We start from the raw sequence: 22,414 nt of genomic DNA, 5'->3' as shown, positions 1-22,414 counted from the left end.
CGTTGAATCAAGGCCATGTTGAACAGATTCAAATATCATAAAAACTATTTTAACTCTTCCCATCATAATTGAAATTACAGTAAATTTAAGAAAAAATAGAATTCAAGAAATAGTGCTAAAGAATAATATTCAGAAAGTAAATCATTTGCAAAAATCCCTAACTGTTGTACAATAATCGATGTTAACATGGAGCATCGAGACATGTTTTGGTTTTTGGCATTCATTCTTCGTTGGGGCGCGAATGGGAAATGATGTTTCCAGGATGAGGAGGTCCTCATCAATTTCTGTCCAGCAAGGGTGGACATCTTGAAAAAGGAAGACAACCAAGAGTCACCCAAGAAGAAAAAGACTCTGAGTTTGGATTGCTTGATGAGAGGAAGTCCGTCGGCTGGAAGCGGGAAAGATTGGAAGCCATTGTTGTGAAAGAGACATAGCTTTTTGGAAGGACTGGAAGCCATTTTGACAGTAGGACATAGCATTATAGAAAAGAAGATACCAAGAATCATCAAAAGAAGAGTTTATGAAATTGGTGAGTTTTGTTATAACTAAATTTAAACACATGTGTAAAAGAGATATTGATTTAATTAAGTGTAATTATTGTAAGTGTCTGTTTCTGATTGCCTAGCAACCCGCCCTGAGATTAAGTCTTTTATATTATAAAATTTAAATAAAATTATATTATCTATTTAATATTAAAGTTTTTAAATTTGAAGATGGACCCTGGAGGAGGACATATTTTACATGTTCCATGAAAGGAGGAACCAGGACCAATCGAACGGACAGTACACGGCTGCGCTATTAACTCACTTCAATCTGGTGACCAAAAAGATGAGGGAAACGCAGAGCACAGATGTGGTGCTACAAGGTAATCCTATCTCCCCTCATAAACAAACACCCAGAATCTATATAAGGCAGATTAAGTTGCGAAATAAATCAGTATTAATTCAGCAAGTACGTGCGTTATTTCTATGCCCCTTTTTCCTTTTTTTTTCTATAGTTTTTACCCGACTTCACATAAGTTTATATATATACGTGTGCAATTAGATTGCTTTTTGAGGGAGTGGAACTTTTTTGGAAGGTACTGTTTAAATTATATTGATTATTTTTGAGGAACGAAATGCTTCAGGAAAAAGAGTGGTTTGAATTGGAATTGATAGTTGTTCTTCAGCATGTTCAAGATGGATTTGGTTAAGGATATCACGATGAGGATTAAAGGTTAAAGATTTTTTGTAATGTCCTGGAAATTTCTAATATTCTAATTTCAGTTTTCAATTAATAATTTAGTTTAGTGTAATGAGTATTTGGTTCTTGGCCACTTAGCTCTTGTGCTACATTTTTCTGTGAATAAGAGGCAAATATGATCTGGTAAATTGGTTCGACAGGAATTAAAAATTTTGGTGTGCAATATATTTTTATTAATGGTGGTTCTTATTGATACAATTTTTTTATTTATTTTTTTTTATGACCCCCTTTTGGGTAATTTCTGACATATACAGGAGGGGTGGTTATCTAGATGTACCAAAACCTATTCTAACCATGGTGGGGGTCAAGTTTTCATTTTGTGGGCCGCTACAGAAATGAAAAAGGTCTACGCCCTAGGCCAGATTCAAACTGGCGCCTCTTGCAGTTACTAGGTTGCAAAGACCTGCACCTCAACAAAATGAGCTATGGACGGCCCCTTATGGATCTTACCTTTCAATACCAGGGTTAATCTGTTGCTTTGTTTTTAATGGACTTTGTTGAGATTGTTTTTTACTTTATGAAAAAAACAAACAATGAAAATTGCCCCTGTTTGCTTGTCAAGTAATCAATAAAGAGGGAGAAGGATTAGGAACAGAATATGAATGCATTAGGAGCAGAACCAGGATTTTATCTGATTAATAGTTATCTAAGGATTTGATTATAGATTGAAAGGAAGGTAACTGCGTAGTAATGAATATGTCAAGGATATCAGAAGGTTTTTTTAAGGGCAATAAATGAGATTTAGGGTAATAGGATGGAAAAACTACTGGAGGTTATAACTCAGGAGAGAATCCTGCCTTGGGTATTGGACATTCAGCATCCCCACTGCGAATTTGTAAATACCAAAATTTACATTTATATAATCTAATACATATGTATTATATTATATCAACATATTCAGTGTGTTAGTAGATGTGTTAATTTTCAGTATGACATTCTAATGTTTTCATTTATATTTGTAAACTTTTCCTTCCTAAATCTTATGGAGTTAGTATTTAAGTATTCAAAATGATGTAAAATAGCATATACAAATAAAATTGAAAAGAAATAGTGTGGGGACAACTACTTTAAAACTTAAGTACCTGCATGGAGTCAGGAATGTGCCAATCTCCCGGTCCTTTTGGTAATACTTCCTCTCCAGATCCAATGTCAGATCTTGGGTTAGGTTCTAAAGAAAAATTAATTTTGTTTTTAATTGCATGGATATTGTAAGATAAAATGGTGGTTAGGTGGGAAGTTCAGATATGGAAGTCAGTTGTGGAGATAATCACAATATTTACAAAATATTTCATAAAAATAAATCAAAATAGGGTAAAAATAAAAGGTAGAGAAATAAAATAAATAAAAAGAGAAAAGATACGATAAAGGTTTAAAATTACCTTATGTACATAATTAATAGATATTTATATAAAGTTGAAGGCAAACATTGATACAGGAAAAATAATAACAGTATACAAATAAAATACAATGGTCAACTGTAAAAAAAGGAATAAATATAATGATGAAAACTAAATTAAAATAACAGTATTGAAAAAGACAAAAAATCATGAAGGCAAGAAATAATTTGTGGACAATGCTGAGTTTAGAGGTAAACATGATGTAGATTCCAAAAAAAAATTAAAAATTAGTAATAAAACAAAGGTATATAGGTATTTAAATGTCCAGACAATAAAAAATAGTTGGCTATTAATAGAGGGCTAATAGTAGAATTGTCCAAGTGATAAGTAATTGAACTCATCTTAGACTACACAATTTTATGAATCAGCTGACATATTTGGGAATCAATTGAAGAAAATCTATTATAAGCCATCTATCATTAAATTTTTGGGTGAAGTTACTCCTGGGCCCTGTTTCATAATGAAAGCTAATAGTATTAGTTCAAAATAAAAGTATAGAAACAACTTGTTAATTATACTAATACTTTTTTTCATAATAGGAAGGACTATTAGTGATATTACAGGAGTTAAAAAGTATGACAGTATAAGTTACTATTGTAAAAATCAGTGTAATTGTATTAAGTAAAATCGACAAGACTAATAGTATTAGTTTGTACTTTATTATGAAACAGGGCCCAGGTGATGTAAAGTTTGAAAACATTGATGGCATCAAAATAAAATACAATGATATAATATAAATATAAATAACAGTATTCATAGTGAAAACAAGATCAGGAAGGCATGAAGTGAATAAAAAAGTTAATAAACAATACAGAGATCAAAACAGTTACTGATTTTTGTTATTAAAAAGTACTAATTGAAATTTTTCACTTTAACTTTTACAAGTCAGTATTTAATTAAAATTTCACAAGAATTTTTACAAATCCACTCCATTTGCAATATTAATAAATTAATGTTACTCATTTACATAAGATCTCATAACCCAGAGTCACATATTTTGTATTAGAAAAAGTTCATACTAATTATAATTATATTTCATACTGGTATCAACATGTCACAAGGTTTTAATTACAAACTGAAACAGAATTCAAGATGGCCTCCCATATTATGAAATTTCCACTTATTTAAATGTCCGTTGACTAATGATGTCATAAACTTATAAGCCTGAGCAACACTGAAGGTTTCTTCTCCAATACCCGACCCAATGCTATTTCAAACCCCTTGATAGGTTAACAATGGAATGTTTCTTTTATTAATGTTACTATTTGCATATGGATTTCTATTGAAACCAAAATATTATGACCTGCACACTGTATAAAAATTAATAGTTCATTTGTACAGATGAATATTTTAATGTTGTATGTTTTTATAGTTCACAAACACACTAGATAACTATCACTTGCTTATTGCTAAGTAGCATCGAACTTCCTATGAACTGTGACCTTGGCTGATTTAAATTACATTAATTAATTAACAGTTTAATGTAACTAAAATAATTTAATCAGGTTTAAATGGGTTTAAACATGCTATTTACTTGTAAAGTATATCTAAATGCATTTAAATTCATAACATAATCCATTACCAATAAATTGTAAATAATTATTAATTTCAGATTATAATACAAATTTTAAAACTTTTCAATAGTTATCAACTAAAAACTGCTTATTTAAAAAATTTAAAAAATACTCATTTTGGAATAAATCCACATATACCTTGAACCTAGCTCTGTTAACTATAAAGTCAAAAACACAGTATTTTCCTTATCTCTAGACATATTTAAAACTTAATTAAAAAAGAATTATTAAAGTGAAGTCATTTATTTTTACACTGTTATTATCTTACTTATGTTCACAGTTTATTGTTATTTTTCATTGAGTTTTCTACATTGTATATTCTTTATCCTTTGTATTCTTCACTTCAGGTCTTCGTGATTTTGTTATTGCTACTAATAATACAATTTTTATTGATTTTTCAGCATTATATTTATCATCTTTGTACTTTTCACCATTGTATTTTATTTGTACACTATTGTCATCATTACTTTACTCAATATTGTTCAAATTTCATCCTATATCTTATTTTTTCATTAATTTGCCTATCTGCACACTGAAGCAGTTATATACCTTTGTTTTATTTTTTTGCTAACTTTTTATTGAGCTTTTACATTGTTTATATATTTCTAATGATAAATTTTTAAATTATACATTTTGTTGTTTAATCATTTTTATACACACTTCATACCTACATGATGCTATTTTCACTGTCAGGACTCTTATTCCTATTTAGTTTTCACCTTATTTAATAATATACAATTATTTTCTTTGCTCTTTCCACTAATTATTTTATTTTTTATACAGATATTATTACTTTGTAGCGAGAGGGAGCAAGCGTTTCAATCACTACTCACCAGAGCGCTGCACCTCGAGCCTCACTGAAGCTCTCAAATTTACTTAATACTTCTTTTTGTAAAAACACATTGTAATTTTTATATATTAATAATTTCTGTACATAATACTTAGCAATTTCTGTACAATGAATAATGAATTATAACAATGCAATGCATGAACCTATCTCAAGCAGACATGTAAGTACAGCCGCATGGACTAGGCCTATAAATAAGGGACTCTAAATCCCCCAATTTAATTTAATACCCCTGGCAGTACAGCCACTAGTGTAAAACCGCCTTCAGCGGACCAAGCATGTAACATCTTACAATGCCACAAGGCAATACAAGATAAAATGTATTTAGTGTATATATTCCTTAGATTTAAGTTGTATATATAATTGTAAATGTTTGAATAAATAAAATAGGAGGTTAAAAAAAAAAAAAAAAAAAAAAAAAAAACCCAATTTAATTAAACCTTAAAATACCTATGGTAGAAAAAGGATACCAACTTCTACTAACATATTTCATGTACCCTAATTTCCTTTTCCTAATTAATGAAGGGTAAGAAAAAAAAAAAAAAAAAAAAAAAAAACCCAATTTGATCTAAGATCCACATCCTTTCATGGGTCTAGTCATGGCACAGGTGGCGTATAGACTGCTTGAGATAGAGAAGTTCTTTGCCAATCTATACTTGCAAAAGTTGTTATTTCTGTACGCACACCTAAGATGATGGCCAATCTCCTCTCCTTCTCTCCAGGAATCTTAGTCCACACACCGTCTCTCCCCAGCTCTAGTCCGTCTGCTTCATCTCGGCAACTAGAGCTGCACCTAGCCTTATCAGCTTACTGGTCCGTCCGCTTCATCTCGGCAACTAGAGCTGCACCTAGCCTTATCAGCTTACTGGTCAGTCCGCTTCATCTCGGCAACTAGTAAGCTGGCTCCTATCTTGATAGTTCTAGTCCATCGGCTTCATCTCGGCAACTAGAACTGTTACTCTACCTCAGACTCTCTCGCCTAGACCTCCTCTACCTGCGTCAGTGTCCAGGGCTCATCCTCTGGCACAGCGGTTCCTAACCTATTAATGAATACGCCTTGTCGGGTCTTCTGAAAAGAGTATAATCAGGCTGGAGAACCGCCTAAGACCAGACAACCCCGACAACTTTTTTATTCAATATTTGTTACATTCTGTGTTTTATTTTTATGAAAAATTTTTACTCTTTGTTATACTCTTTACTTCATCCCTCCCTCACATCTTCATACTTAAACTGAAATTTTGACCTTCATTCTGTTTAAATCTCCACTTCTGTGTGCAGGAAACTATATTCTTTATATATATTTTTTTTGTTTAAATTATAACTCTTCTTATTATTATTAACCTGTAGATTATTATTTTTATGGTATTATAAAACTGTTTCTTACTATGTTTATATTTTTTCTTTTTCCAATACCTCAATATCCCTACAATATTCTGTTCGATATTTTATATTTATTTACCCATTTAATATTACCATATTAATTTTTTCTTTTATTATTTAAGATTTAGTTATTTGTTATCACAAAGACCCAGATTTTTATGCAATTACATACTTTGTTTTGCGCACTGTACTTTACGAACCAGTGTATCCGATGCAGTCAGTTAAGTTTTATTTTTCCATACTTGACAATAAATGCATATTTGGACCATTAGTTTAAAAAATAAAAATAATAAACTATTTTTTGATTATGACTTAGTAAATCAAAGCTAGGTGGTTCAATTTCAAACGATCTAAGCAATAATTTGTTCTTTATGGCCATACAAACATCATAGTTGAAAACATAGGTATTCTGACAGTATCTTGAATGTAAAGATGGTGAAACTGTGTGCATCTTATTATGTGCTCATGACTTCTGAGTCTGACTTGAAGCATGTTTATGTTGGACAACAGGAACACTGTAGTTGAGAAATTTAAATAAACTAATTTATTTTATGGTGAACAGTGCTAAGTTTTTAAGAACAAAATATCTTTAAAATTATAAAGATTATAAGTATACATGTAATTACATTACTTAGTAGTTATATATCATCAGGTACAATTTATAATTTTTTTAAGTATTCTTGAAAAGCATAACTAGTTTTAAATTATATCACTTATTACAGAAGACTATAGCTAATGTAAATGATAATATTATACTGAAGTAAATACACTGTTTATTGTACAAACTTACAATTTACAATAATTATCATTGATTTATTTTTATACATACCATATTTGATTGGAATAATATCAGGATCTTTTTCTTCAGAATCATTACCCTGTTGTTTTACTTGAGAAACGAAAATTGTAGAAGGCTTCTCTTGCAATGAATTTCGAGAATCTCTGGCAGGGATAAATTTACGTGAAACAAAGATTGCCAAAATTATGATGATGACACCAACACCTGATGCAATAACAACAGCTGGAGGAATGGATACATCTACTTCTTCACCTACAAAAAGATGGAATTAAAAGGTGCCTATAGCTATAAACTTAGAAATATTATGTTTTGGAAAAATGGTACAGTATGTTTCAAGCAGAAATGTTTTTGAATGAAATAATACATTTTCAGATTTTAACATTATCCAATATATACTTATGGATCCTTTAAAATTAAGTGAAAATTGTTAATTTAGCAGGTTTTAATAACAAGGGAGCTTATGTTTTGAATAGAAACATTTCTGAATAAAATATTTTAAAATTTTATCCAGGCAATATTATTTAGAGCCAAAATGGGAATATGTACACATACACATACACATACGTATAATTGCAAAGGATGGAAGTCCCACAATACCTCATAAGGATTATTGAGAGTTATTTCATGGATAGAATTTTGAGTTATGATACAAAAGTCGGATTGAAGAGAGAATTAGAGAAAACTTCTGGTCATTGTAGCCAGTTCCATGCTTTTGTACACTGCACTGATCTGGGCGGAAGCCTTCCAGGTGCAGTCATATTTCCTGAAAACTGTTGGAATATATCAAAGATGCACTATGCATGCTGCTTGAGCTTTTCGCACTATATCTTATCATGTTGTGTGCCTCATCACAGATATGACTCTGATAGATCTTTTGGCAGATGAGCGCAGGCAGATGTTCCGAAAGAAATGAGAATAGCTGGATACTCACTGGGCTGGATTAGCAAAAGAGGAGAGAATTCAGACTCTTGAAAGATGGCAGAGGCACTAGAATGCCTCATATTCTGGAAGATAGACTTGGTAGAAGGCTCAGAGTACAAGACCAAGAAAGAAGAGGCCAGGAAATGGCCTGGCTTAAATAAGATGTAGGTAGATAGGCCTTCTGCCTCGTGAAGTAGTGCTTGTCAGTGGTTCTGGGGGAGGGGTGGTATAGAAGTATTGGGAGGTGGTTTTTTAGTGAGCAGGAATCTCACACTGTTGCGTAACTTTTATTGTTGCACTTCCCCTTATGAAAGATTTTTCCCCTACCCACAAAAAAAAAAAATAAATAAATATTGTATAAACGGTTTTAAAACATTAATCAATGGTATGGTTATCTAAATTCAATGGTTGGGCCTTTTTTTTTTTTTTTTCAAAATTGATGATTTATTAAGTGTAACTCTGCAGAGACTACAACAGTATTTGACCTTGAAAGTCTTGATTTCTAATTCAAAATATTAATTTATTATTGAAAAATAATAATTTTTAACAAAATCAACAAGAATGTTTCTCATTAGTTCAACCTTGGAATACTAATGCTAGTTGAAATGATAAGTACCTCCCAAATTGTTTTTTTCCCTGATTGATTGTGATGGAATGAGAGAGCCATATGCGAATCAATGCTTCTGCTGTTTAGTTTAGTGTGTGATTAGTTTAGTGTAGTGTACTTTATTCATTCACCTAATGTTTAGAAATAATTGCTATTTGATCGTTTATCAATTAAATGAAGTAAGCTTGGTGGAAGCATACTTGATCAGTCAAAAGTATTTTCTCTACACTGACAGGGTACAATAAAAGTATTTCCTAAGTTTATGGGGTCAGACCCCACTGACTGCTGGGCCCCATAAAATAATCAGACATTTAGACCTTTTGCATGGTCCTGGCAATAATAATATTAATAATTAGTAAATTCACTATGGTTTAACTGATCTGTTATAAGATATTTTGATTATTTTTTTTTAAATCCACCTTTTTTCAAATAGCTAATTAATTTATTTTATAATCAAGCAGTTTTAAGTCATACAATTGTAGACTATCAGAAAGAACTAGTGATTAATGAATGAAATGTCAAAGTGAATTAAAATTGCTATGTAAAATAAGTATCCTTACTTTTATCATATACTTAAATTTTAAATACCTTGTGAATTTCTTGTTCTTGTAATGTTATTTTTAATATAATTTATACTGTTTAATAAAGAGTTTTAAACAGGTCTTTTTATTTCATTTATACATTCTACACCAAAATGTATCCATTTTCTGGTATGGTGGCTGATTTGACAAATGTATTATAAAATTAGTTACTAACTTAACATTAATATATTAGGATTATCATCATGTAATAGTAAACCAAAAAAGAATAAGATATACCTCCTCTTTTGTCAAAGTCTTTGAGTACAACATCACCAATAGTTGTTGGAGAACTTCTTCCTTTTGAGTTAACTGCATAAACGAGAAATGTATAAGGTATTTCAGGTTGTAGCTCAGTTATCTGAAAGAAAATAAAATTAAGTGATAATGTTTTGTAAAATCTTAATGATACCAGCACTGCTTCATGAACAATGTATTTCAAATTAATTTATAAAGATGTTATGAGTGCCATTTTTTTTTTTAAATATTTATTTATTGCTATTTACAACTGCATATTATAACACATTTAGTAAATCTGATCTAAGTTAAATTGGAGTATTACAGGCGTGTAGAGAAACTACCCATTGGTAGCACTCTAATGACATTTTACATTAGCTGGTCTCGTGGCCATCTTCTTTTCAGGCGCCTCAGAGGATTGTCAGGAATGGAAGAGGATCCAAGATTAGAAACTAGGGGGTTTGAGTGGTTAGAGAGTTTATAATGGAAGGAGTGATATCTGGTTCGGGCTAGATCGGTTACATAGGTCATAGAACATTAAGGTCTTTATGTAAGATTTTATTTGTGACAAAGTAAGGAGCATTGAAGATTTTACGAAGGATTTTGGATTGTAAGGATTGAATACGAGAGGAATTCGAAGGTTTAGTAGAGCCCCAAAGCTCAACTCCATATGTCCAGATTGGCCTCATTACAGTCATGTAGATCAGTCTTTTGTAATGTGTTGGAAGTTGAGACCGTTTGTCAAGTAAGTGCTGTAATAGTCGAAATCGACGTGCAGTTTCCTGTCTTTTCTGTCTGATATGAGGATTCCAGGTTAATCGCTTGTCCAAATGTAGTCCAAGGTAGCGGATCTGTTCGACAGGGGTAAGAGTAACACCATTAAATGAAACTGTAGGGCAGTCAGTAGGTTTACGATGAAGGGTAAAGGTGATTTGATGGGATTTGTTGGAATTTATCTTAGTCCTCCAATTACGACACCAATCTTCGAGGGCTATGATATGGGATTGGAGATTTTGGGATACAATTAATGGGTTATTATTAACAGCGAGCACACGTGCCATACGTGGTGAGGATAGTGTTAGGATTGGTTGAAATGTCAGCTGTATAGACGGTGTAGAGGATGGGACCCAAGGATACTACCTTGAGGAACAGCAGCGGACTGAGAATAGAGGGATGAATAGGAACCATTGTGGTTTACTTAGAAAAATCTATCAATGAGAAAGGAACGAATGATGGGAAAGTATGTAGGAGGTAGGAATTTACGGAGTTTGTAAAGCAGTCCTGGGTGCCAGACTCGATCAAAAGCCTGTTCTACATCGAAAAATACTCCCGCGCAGTACATTCCACGCTCCAAAAAAGACGAGACTACGTCCACTACACGATGACATTGCTGAATAGTAGAGTGGGATGTTCGAAATCCAAACTGGTGATCAGGGATTATATGATTGGAATCCAGGATGGGGTATAGGCGTTTCTAAATGAGTTTTTCAAGGATTTTGCCCATGTTCGGTAATAGAGAGATAGGGCGATAGGATGATGGGTATTCTGGAGGCTTTTGGGGTTTGGGGATCATTTTAACTATAGATTATTTCCAGGGGTCAGGTAAATATGTGGAACGGAGTACACCATTATATATGTAGGTGAGGAATAGGATGGCTTTCCGAGGGAGAAGTTTTAGAATGTGGGATGTCATTAGGTCATATCCAGGAGCTTTGCGGGTAGATAATCTTTGAATGATACTAGATATTTCAGAAGGATGAAATGCTTTAGGTGGGAGGGTCATTTGGAGGAGTGCCATTTTAAATAGTTTATGTTTATTTTTGGTTGATATTGTTAATAATAATTTTGAAGAAATTACATCTGTGTTAAAGTAGCAAATAATTGTAAGAGGATTATGAAACTAGCAATTGATTAAAAAAAAAAAATAAATAAAAGAGTAAACAAAGATATTTGAAGTACAAAAGGTTATGAAATAAAATAAATAAATAAGTATGAATGGGGATTAAGCTGTAGGTTACACAACAATAAGCTCTCCTTGTGTTCTAATGATTCATTTTGTAACCAGGTGACATATAAAAGTAAGAAAGATAGTTCAATGACAATTATGTTTAAATAATTTAAGATTAGCTTAATTTTTATAATATTTTAGCCTAGTTCTTATTCTCATAATTTCACCATTCACTTAAACTTAATGTTAATTAAATCAGTATTATATAGCTTCAGAATTCTTGTTAATCTTAAAATATATTTATTTTAAAGATTGTTATTTCTTTTATAACTTATTATCTATGTAACTACGAATTAATAAAAAAATAAAACAAACAGTAATTATAATTTTTAACAAAAAAGAAGGCTTCATCCTTATATTTCATTAAACCATTAATTTAATACGAAAACTCAATTACTACTTAATTAATAATTTTTTAATTTAAAAAATCAACAAACATCCCCAATTTTTTTGTATGTTTAAATAATTTGGCAAATGATTGTAAGAAAAATCATTTAGAAATATTACCCATTACCCATGCACATATAATCCATATAGTTTATGTTATTTATTGTAAGGGGATAAATTCTAGAATTAAAAGTGATTTTTCATCCATTCATTGTGATAATAACTGGGTTGTAAAATTTTCATTTAGAAACTATTAATAAATTTTATTTACCTGAAAATAAGGAATTTCAGAAGCAGTAATATTGACCCTCTTAAACTCGCCAACAAAGACTTCAAGAAAAAAATGTTGTGGAAGACCTCCATCAGATCCTGCCTGACAAGTAACAACTATTGAAGTTGAGGTCTCATTGCCTATGGTGCAGTTACGGACTGGATATGGCTTTCCTATATTCATAAAAAGTAACAAATTATTTAAGTAAATATTTACAATTTATAAATAACAGGAAAATTTATAAATTATCAGTGTTATGCAAAAAGGGTAAACCTAACAATTGTCAAGAAAGTACATTTTGTACTTAAAATGATCTAGAAAATGGTTTTCGGTTGAAAAACCTACAATATGTTTATTGTACATATGCATATGTATAAAAATTTTACCTACAATATTTACAGAACACACAACATTCCTCAATGGGTTTCACATTGTTCAACTAAATGGTACACATGGTTTTTCCAATAATTAATATCCTATGAAAAAATAAAAATACAAAAATAACCAAGTTGTTGAATTCACCCCTTTTGTGAAAGCGTGTTGGGTTACACACATACATGCACGCAGGGACGCACACCTTTTTAAAACAAAAAAAATTGTTTTTGCCACAGCTCTAATTAAAATTATATCAGTTGGATTAATAATCAATAATAACTAATCAATCTATTTATGTTGAGTTTGGAGGTATTTCCTTGTCTTAAACTTAATCAGTTGTCTGAATTCTTGAATAACAAAACTTCTACAAAATATAGATAAAAAAGATTAAACTCTATGATTTGACACTATTTTTGTATGGTTGTAATACTCCAGAATAATCCGGAAAATAGTTCTAGAACCCTATCTGACATTATTTTTGTAATTTATGCATTATTGTTAATATACTCGTTTAACAAATAGTCAAATTTATTTTTAAAAAATATTCTATAAATTAGTTTAAAAAATTATACTTAAAACATATATTTAAATATTAAGATCTATATGAATAATGTATAATTACATTAATTGCAAAATATTAAAGCCTGAAAGTAGGTTCACAATAGGCCTTATAGACCTCAGTGCTATAAGCCATAATTAAAAAAAACCCGTGGAAGTACTATATTTATAATAGTTTTGTTTACAAAATGTCAAGACCCAAACTGATTCTTAACATCAAATTCACAAAAATTTTATTAATGAAAATAAAAAAAATGCAAACCAAATTAATATTGAATCAAAATATTTATTATAATTATTTGTAACTACAATATCCTGACAACCTACCTGAGTCAGTCCTATAATTTATTTTTAGTCTTTATTTTTTAGTGTATGGTAGTTCAGTTTTTATTTCACAGTACTCTTTGAAGCAGTTTAGTAAAGATTTGCATTAATTTGTGAGATTTTGTGAGCAAGATCAAATTTGTTATAAATGATTGAAATAAAAAGATAAAAACTGTAAATTATGTGTGCTTGTATTAATAATTATTAATTTTACTGTATTATAATTATTTGACCTCAGAATAGAAAATAATTAACTTGTTTAAGAAGAAAGTAAAACAAATTTAGAACAAAGGAAAAGGAAACTAACCTGCAGCAACTACTTGAAATAAACATGGTATTGATTGGAGAGCAATACTGTTTTCAGCCCAGCAAGATAATGTTCCATAATCCAAATCCGCTATTGGGGTGTAACGCAAAACACTGGTTGTCCCGTTAACTGAAAATCGTTCTGGTCCTACTTCGAGCGTTTCCCCAGAATTGTTAAACTTCCACCTGAAGCTGGTAGCAGGTGGGTCTGCATCTACTTGACAAGGTATATCAAGACTCTCAGCTCTAGATGCACCAACAACCATTACACGATCAAACTTGCAGCTTGGTGAATCTGAAAATAAAAAGTACAATAGTCAGTTTTAATTAATTGGGTAGAATTTTTTTATAAACCTCAGGGGTCTAAACCTCTATCACCATCAATTAAATTTAACAACACCAACTTCTTTGAGTTATTTTAATCTATGAGTAGTCATAAGAGAAATATACAATGCCAGCAGAGCAATTATAATTTTATGGACAAACATCCTACAACCAGAAAAAAAATTCTGGTAAGAGCTGAGAATATGTCTCTTCACAAATTAGAATTTAAACCAAGAATGTCATTAATTTTCTTTGAATACATTACAATTAGGATTGTATGAAATGTTCACACAATATTGAGGATAGACTACAACTAACAATTAATTCTAATATAAGTTATAATTACTAACATTTCACTCTCAAATGGAATAAAGAACTCCGTGTTTCTCCTTCTCCGTTTGATGCCAGGCAAGAGTACAAACCGCTGCTTTGCCGAGTCACTTTTTGCAATACTAGACTTTTATTTATTAGAATAAGCCTAGCAGACATGTTATGATTAAGTAGTACTCCCTGTAATTGTAAACAAAAAAAATTAATAAACAAAATCATTTATTTATAAATGTACTATATATAATGACATTGTTAGAGGTACTGCTTGTGAACATAACTTTTAGTTAGACAAGGCATAAGGAGATCAAGAAAAAAAATTGAGATTTTTTTTTTTTTAGTAAACCATGTCTCTTAGACTTAGGTGTTGACAAAGTTAAATTGTTTGTGGAAGGACATGAGACAATATTTTACTTAAATAAAAGGCATCGAAATCATCGCTGATCATAGTTTGTTGGTAGCATACGTGTGTATATATATAATTCTAAAGAGCAGAAAAAAACATCTACAACCACCTAAGTGTGGTTTTCAGGGAATCATTTTTTCCATATAAAGATCCTAATTTTGTTCAGTTCTATGGAAAAAAAAAACCCTACTTTCGGGATCTATGATGAATTTTCAATAAGAAAGCAACCAATTTATTGGAATATATTACTTATCAGCTTTCACTGCTTGTTATAGCAACCAAGAAAAAGTAATTAAAAGTAAAAATTAATAATTTTCAGATATATTCGATTGAATTAAAAGCAATAAATTTTTGAGATAAGGATCATGGGAATTTCATAAATGTTCCTCCATTTCATCAGCTTTTCAGCAATATCCAACTTTGCAAAAATAGATAAAGTAAAGTGATCTTGAGGTAGGAAGGGTAAAAAGCATTAGATATTTACTAAAATATGAGTAACTAATGCTATTTTTCTAGTTTTGCTGTTCTGTACCGGGATTTCCACCAAAAGTTTTCTATAGTAGGTTACTACAACAAATATATGTTTGTCCAATGATTTTACATTTTAATTTCTTTTTTAAGGGATGAAGGTAGCTATCTCATGGATAGCGGTTTTAATACTCTAGGCCAAAGCGGGCTCAGAAGTACTGGTTAGTAAGAGATAACGAATTATCATGAATGAAGGCTTGAGGTAATTGGGTTTTAGACTTGAAAAACAATCAGCATATCCGCTCAGAAGTTGGTGATTCCAATAATAATGCCTTTTTAAAAAGTTGAGGACATAAGTATTAAACGATTCTGAGTACTTGTTAGGGAGTGGAATATATTGAGAGAAATTTCAACTAATTTTAAGAAAGATATTGGTATTTGAATAAGGAGTGGAGAAGAAGGATTTTTTAAAAGGTTTTTGAAAGGTTAAAGAGAATATGCCACGTGTTTATACATACGCCAGATGTAATAGAAAAGCCTTATCATGCAGTGTGTCAATAAAGGAGGAAAATTGGTTGTGCGTAAGAAACAATCGTCGATGTATTTGAGTAATAGGACGACTTGAGGTTATATCTTTAAAATAAAGTACTTGCCGCCTATGGCATATTAGTTTTGGTTAAGCACATCAATGATTTGACACACTTTAAAACCAATTTATTTTCTTCCCAATACATAAATTAATGTTTGATTGAGAAATATTTCGATTTGTGTTTTCAGCGGAAATACAAGTTTTAAAGTGCCCGCTGTCCAAATAACCAAATCTCGCTAATTAGTCTGTATTTGCAGCTGTTTAATGTATGTGTATCTCGTATTGTTAGTATAAATAAAAATGGATAAATTTCGACTATAAAAGGTATAGTATTAATCAGCGTTTCACAGTTATTATGAACAAGTCTCTATAGAATAAGCTTATTATAGAAAACTTCAGTGTTTTTGTTTTTGACTTAGATTCCCATTCTGCCTCAAGCCCTTCATTGTTTCTACTGACTTTGTAGTGACTAGAGGGAATTTCAATTTTATATTACCTATATATATTATTTTAAGTAAAACACCACACGAGCATGTTTTTTTTTTTTTAAAGTTTTATAACTACCAGAAATTCTTTTTTCATGTTAACTGTGATATAAACTAATTTTTAAGTATATTTCAGATGTGCGATTTATGAGATGGATTTCATGGATAAAAAAACAGGGCCCCTGAACAAGAAGCACATTTACATTTCTGCAAATTTCCGATTCTGTGAGAATGGCCCATTTGTTAAATTTAAATGAATAAAACAAATTCAATAAAATAAAATAGGCTGTAGTAAACAAATATTGTTGTGTGTAAATGGGAAGAGAACTAAGTGGTTAAAAATTAAAAGCAGATTAAAAGGGTAAGGCTATTGTAGGAAGTAGATCGGCTTATTTGTGATGATGGATGGTGGATTCCGGCTGATCAATGATTCACTTCACTGGATCTTCCCTTTCCTGATTACCTGTAATTAGAAAAGCGACAAATTGTGCCACTAACCACTTAGTCCTACTTTCCACCCTCACTTCCTTCACCATTAATCATCCTTTAATATTGGTTTATTCAGTCTAACGACCGATCCTCTTTATCAATTCTTCCATTACTATTTATCTTTTTGAAGTTTATCTCTTATATTTTTTTTATTGATACCTTATGACTTAAGACTGAACTTTTGAGTAGTAAAAAACCGAAAAACAAGTAGTAAAAAAACAAAATATGCAAAATCCTGTAATAAAATCACAAAATGTGTATAAAATACCAAAATCTGTGATATTTAACTTTATTACTTAATTTATAATGTTAATCCATGGAAAGCTTACCTAACCTTGTTTGTGTCGAATTAAACCAATTAAAACAAAATACTCTCAATATTTATGCAAAAAACATAAAAATCAAAACCATTCTTGTTAAAAAAATAAAATTTTGTTCAGAATTGAAGAGTACGAGGAAGCTAAGTGTATTTTATATTCCTATTATGGAATTCAATTTTTGAACTTAAAGTTAAAAATTTAAGTCAGTTTTAAGTTAAAGAAACCATTTGCAAGGCACTGTTTAGAAAAAAGTATTTAAAAATATTCTTCAAAGCAAACTTTTTCTTTTTTTAAATCCGCATAGCGTGTTCTTCCACTTATCTTTTATCGTATTTACATAAAAATACACCATTAACCTAAAAACTAAGAAGTAACAAGGCAATGTAAAAATTCTTTAAAAAGCATTATTAAAAAGGTATAGGTATATTCATATTGATCACACCAATTTTTATTAAAATAATATATATATATATCGGTAATATAATGTAATAATATAAAATTGAACTTCCTTGTCTCTACAAAGTCAGACGGAAGAGTGAAGACCTTGAGGTGTACTGGGAATCTATGTTAATAACAATAAAACGGAAGTTTTCTATAATAAGTTTATTCTATAGAGACTTTTTTATAATTAATCGGAAACGCTGGTTAATATTATAGCAAGAACATTCGCCACTTGAGTTTACTTGATGATTTTTTTTTTTGTTGAATTCAACTCTTCACATTTAAATCAATGTATTGCTAAACCTAAAATTTGTCAATTTTTTTTAAATCGTTAAGTTGTTTGAAGATTTTATCTTGACAAGAGAAGCTCATAAAATATCGACAGATTTAGTTAATGTTCTGTACAAAAGAAATATTGCACAAAATTTTTTTTTTTTTTTAATAATTTATTTATTGATATTTACAACTGTATACACATATATACAACAAGTAAATTTGCTGTAGGTGACATAGTGACATGATAAAAACATGTGGAGAATCTACCCATTGATAGAACTCCAAAAACATTTCTAGAGGAGAAGATCTCGAGGCCATCTTCTTTTCAGACGCCTAGGAGGATTATTAGGTAATGAAGGAGAAGCCAGGTTAGAAACAAGTGGATTTGGGTGGTTGAGAAGTTTATTATGGAAGGAACGGTATCTGGTTCTGGCCAAATCGGCAACATATGGAATATTGAGGTCCTGATGGATGACTTGATTTGTGACAAAGTAAGGAGCATTAAGGATTTTAAGAAGGATTTTGGACTGTAAGGATTGGATTCTGGAGGAATTTGATGGTTTAGTGGAGCCCCAAAGCTCAACTCCGTATGTCCAGATAGGCCTTATAATAGTCATGTAGATCAGTCTTTTGTAATGGATTGGCAATTTAGACCGTTTGTCTAGTAAATGTTGCAATAGTCGGAATCTACGAGCAGTTTCTTGTCTTGTATGAGGATTCCATGTCAGTCGTTTGTCGAGATGTAGTCCTAAGTAACGGATCTGTTCTACAGGAATAAGTGGGGTATTATTAAAGGATATTGTAGGGGAAGAGGCACAAAAATTTAAATTTTTTTTCGGTCTAACATGTTAATTAGGGTGCCAAAAATCACTGGAGACCATTTCCAACTCTTTCTTTGGGAATGACCCATATTTATACTCATAAACAATGTCTCTTAAATTTTCCTATTATTTTAATCATATTTATCACCAGAATTAATTTTGGATATTGGACATGAGATTGGAATGGAAACAGAGCTTCACATTCCAAAACAATTATCATTCACTTTTACTATTTTGTACAATAAAAAAGCCAATAATGTTAACAAATATTCAAGTAAAATTTTTTCCGAACAATGTTATCTTCAGAAACACTAAATATGAAGGTATCAAAGAAAGCAGGAATAAAAAATATATGATAAATATAAAAATTAAACCAAATTAATTTAGTTAAAAGTTTGCAAACTTTAATAAGATGGATATTTCAATGAGATTAACCTCTAGGTTGTAACTATATATGCTCCAGTCATATTTAGATATGATAACAATGAATTTAAATACTTACGTTGTGGAACCAGCTCAGCTTCCTCCAGGGTGGGTTGGAGCGGATATGGCATTCAAAATACACATCATCCCCTTCCTTGATGTCAGACGCGTTTAGTGTACTCCCCAACCTCAGGGACACTATTGGCGGATCTGTTGAAACAATTTTTTTTTAATGAGTAAAATTAGTTTTACATATTTTAAGAAAATAAAATTGTATAATAATTTTTACAATTAAGTAATGCTTGGCTCGCTACCAAGATGCTACTCAACCCGTATAAAAGAAATGACTATGGGGTGTGTTAAAAAAAAAAAAAGATGAATAAGTATTATAATTTAGATCTAAATCAAAATGAACTGCAATTTTATGAGGAAAAAGATTTTAGGAAAAACTGAAACGAAACACTTATTTCAGTTAATACTAAAAAGAAATGTAACACTCACAAACAACATGAAGATTCCAATTGGTATCGAGGTAGAGGCCAGTTACGTTGGGATTTTCAGCTCTGCAAGTGATGGGCTTACCATCGTCGTCAGTAGTAGGGATGAAGGTTAGTCGACTTGTTGTTATGTTAGCTTCTTCACCCATTTCCTCCTTCAAAATCATAACAAGAAATGAAATGATATTATTTTTTTCTAACATCGTCACAACATTAAATCAGTGTATTGTCAAGTATCCAGTGACCGTTCCTGAATGGAGGCAATAGAGGGCCAGAAAAATAAAATAATTATAGCGAAAGATTTTACTTCACTTTATAAGTTATTCCTTTAAATCTTCATAATTACCAAAAAGAAAAATACCTGTATAAGGAAGAGATGCCTTTGGTTTTTTAGTTTTATCCATATCTACTCCTTTTAATTCATTAAAGCAGTTTTTAATCAATTATATGACATTACAAGTGCTAATTATAGATATAGATATTATAGTAATTTATACCTGTTTAGCAAGTTTATATATATGGCGATAATAAATAACTTTTAGATGAACTGGAAATGAAATTGACTTTTGTATTCTAAATTAGATTTTATAAAAAATACTTAAACCAGAAAGATAGTTCTCGAGGAGAAATGAACGCACGTTGGAATATAGCAGCAGTTACAACCTTAAATCTACAATGAATGTTCTTAAATGGAACTAAAAAATAAATATTGATCAATGTTAATAACTTTACAAATAATTAAATAAACATTTATGTAATTGTTTATAATCTACTTTTTACTTTAAAATTTATGTTAGATTTCAATTTTAAATAATGTTTTAGAGTTCTACTACTGGGTAGTTTCTCTACATCCTGTATCATATCATTATGTCATTATGATCAAATTTACTTGTATTCTTTATACAGTTGTAAATATCAATAAATAAATTTAAAAAAAATAATGGAAAGTAAATGTATTCCGAAAAAAAAAAAAATGAAATTGTTATTTTGAGCTCCCTTGGTTTTTCTCCAACCATCATATCAGGGATAGTTGGTGTATCATTCAGTATTGTTTCATGAACTTTCAAGTGTCAGAAAGAAGGAGGAAATTCTTCTTTGAAAACAATTAAGTGACCCTCAAAGGACTACTATTCCTTGGCTGATTAGTCTTCTTCTTCCTCTAACTCCTGTGTGCCGTCAAGCGTGGAGTCGCAGCCTCAGTCCATCTAGCCCACCGGTCCCTGTCGCTGGCTAGTCTTCTCATCTCCGGGATGGTGCGTCCTCTTGCTGCCCCTAGTTTTCCAATGTACTCAGAGTACATGCACCTGGGCCTGCCACGAGGCCGTCTTCCTTCCGACCTTCCCTCCAAATACCACCTGGCTTGTCTGGTATCGTCCATTCTAGAGACGTGTTCATACCACTTCAGTTGCCGCTCTTGCATTGTGTCTCGCACTAATTTCACATCCAGATCCTCCAGAATCTTTTCATTTCTGACACAGTTACTCCTGGTCTTATCAACTATTGTTCGGAGGAATCTCATTTCTGCTGACGTTATCCTTCCTACGTGCTTGTCGTGGGCTGTTCAGCTTTCTGATCCATACAGATTTAAACATTCGTATTTTGGCATCTCGTCTTACGTCTTGCTTCCCTATAAGAATTTTGGAAATCTGATGGTACACTCCATTGGCCTTTTTCACTCGCTTTAGAACCTCTTGGTCTATTTTACCATCTTTACTTATTATGGTCTCTAGATAAGTATAAGTCTTCGTAAGTTCTAGGAGTTAACCATTACACAAAATCTTAGGCTCTGCGTTTTCTCTTCCGACACACATAATTTTGCTTTTGTTAGGGTTTATTTACAAACTTCTTATCTTCAGTTTCTCATTCCATACATCCTAGGATATCTTAAGAGCCTCTTCAGAGTCAGATATCATCTGCATATATCATCGCTTGAGCGGGTACTGAAGTTAGGTTCTAAAAACCTACTAGTGCTCTTGGGCATCTCCTTTTAGAAACCTTCCATATCTCATCCATAAGGAGGACAAACAGTAGTGGGCTTAGGCTGACTTCCTGCTTTACTCCCTTATAAAAGTGGAAAGACTGCGATGTCTGACCATTAAGTCTTACAAGGCTCTTTAGTTCTTCATAAACTGATTTTATTGCACTTGCCAAATTTGCTGGAACTCTTCTTGTTATTAGTAAGTCCCTTAAGAAAGAAGCAGGAAATTCTTCTTGGAAAACAAGTAAGTGGCTCTCGAAGGACTACTATTTCTTGGCTGCTTAGTCAACAGTTTCAAATTGCTATTGAGTGTCTACATTCTGATTAAATGATCTTATATCATCTTCGGGAATTTGATTTCATAGTCATCTGAAGCATCAATGAATGGGATTAAAACATAAAGCAGTCTTTCTTAGTGAAGTGAGAAGCTTTAGGATGAGACAAGTACTTCATTTCACTCGTTTTAAGAACTTTTTTTATAAAATTCAATGAAAATATGGGAGGAGCACTTTTGTCATATGTAGTCTTAAGAGACACAATTGGAAAAAAGTACTAAGTTCCACATTCCACCCCATTCCAGGGAGTCAGTCCTCAAGCTACGAGGATAGCACCTGCCAGAATGAAGGCGTTCCTTTCTTTTGATGTTCTCTATCTCTTCTTCTTTTCTATTTCTTTTTACATATAGAATATATTTTCTTATCGAGGTATGTATAAATATAGAAAAACTGATTTCCATTTAAAATTGTTACCTTGTGATAG

General features: G+C 31.3%; 1 protein-coding gene across 1 annotated transcript in view; it reads right to left on the bottom strand.

The window, feature by feature from the left end:
• side-II (sidestep II) overlaps positions 1-22,414 on the bottom strand; it is a gene marked incomplete in the record, with an annotated part of 94,139 nt that overhangs the window by 2,026 nt on the left and 69,699 nt on the right. Inside the window, 8 exon segments of the mRNA XM_067051587.1 lie at positions 2,325-2,410; positions 7,270-7,491; positions 9,586-9,706; positions 12,249-12,421; positions 13,813-14,106; positions 14,486-14,645; positions 19,260-19,390; positions 19,682-19,832. Coding sequence (XP_066907688.1) covers positions 2,325-2,410; positions 7,270-7,491; positions 9,586-9,706; positions 12,249-12,421; positions 13,813-14,106; positions 14,486-14,645; positions 19,260-19,390; positions 19,682-19,832 — 1,338 coding nt within the window.

This window comes from Halyomorpha halys, unplaced genomic scaffold, assembly GCF_000696795.3.
Source record: "Halyomorpha halys isolate HHAL.00 unplaced genomic scaffold, Hhal_1.1 Scaffold339.1, whole genome shotgun sequence".
Taxonomy (NCBI): Eukaryota; Metazoa; Arthropoda; class Insecta; order Hemiptera; family Pentatomidae; genus Halyomorpha; species Halyomorpha halys.
Note: the sequence above shows the minus strand (reverse complement) of the source record. Positions and strands in the feature narration are given on the sequence as shown.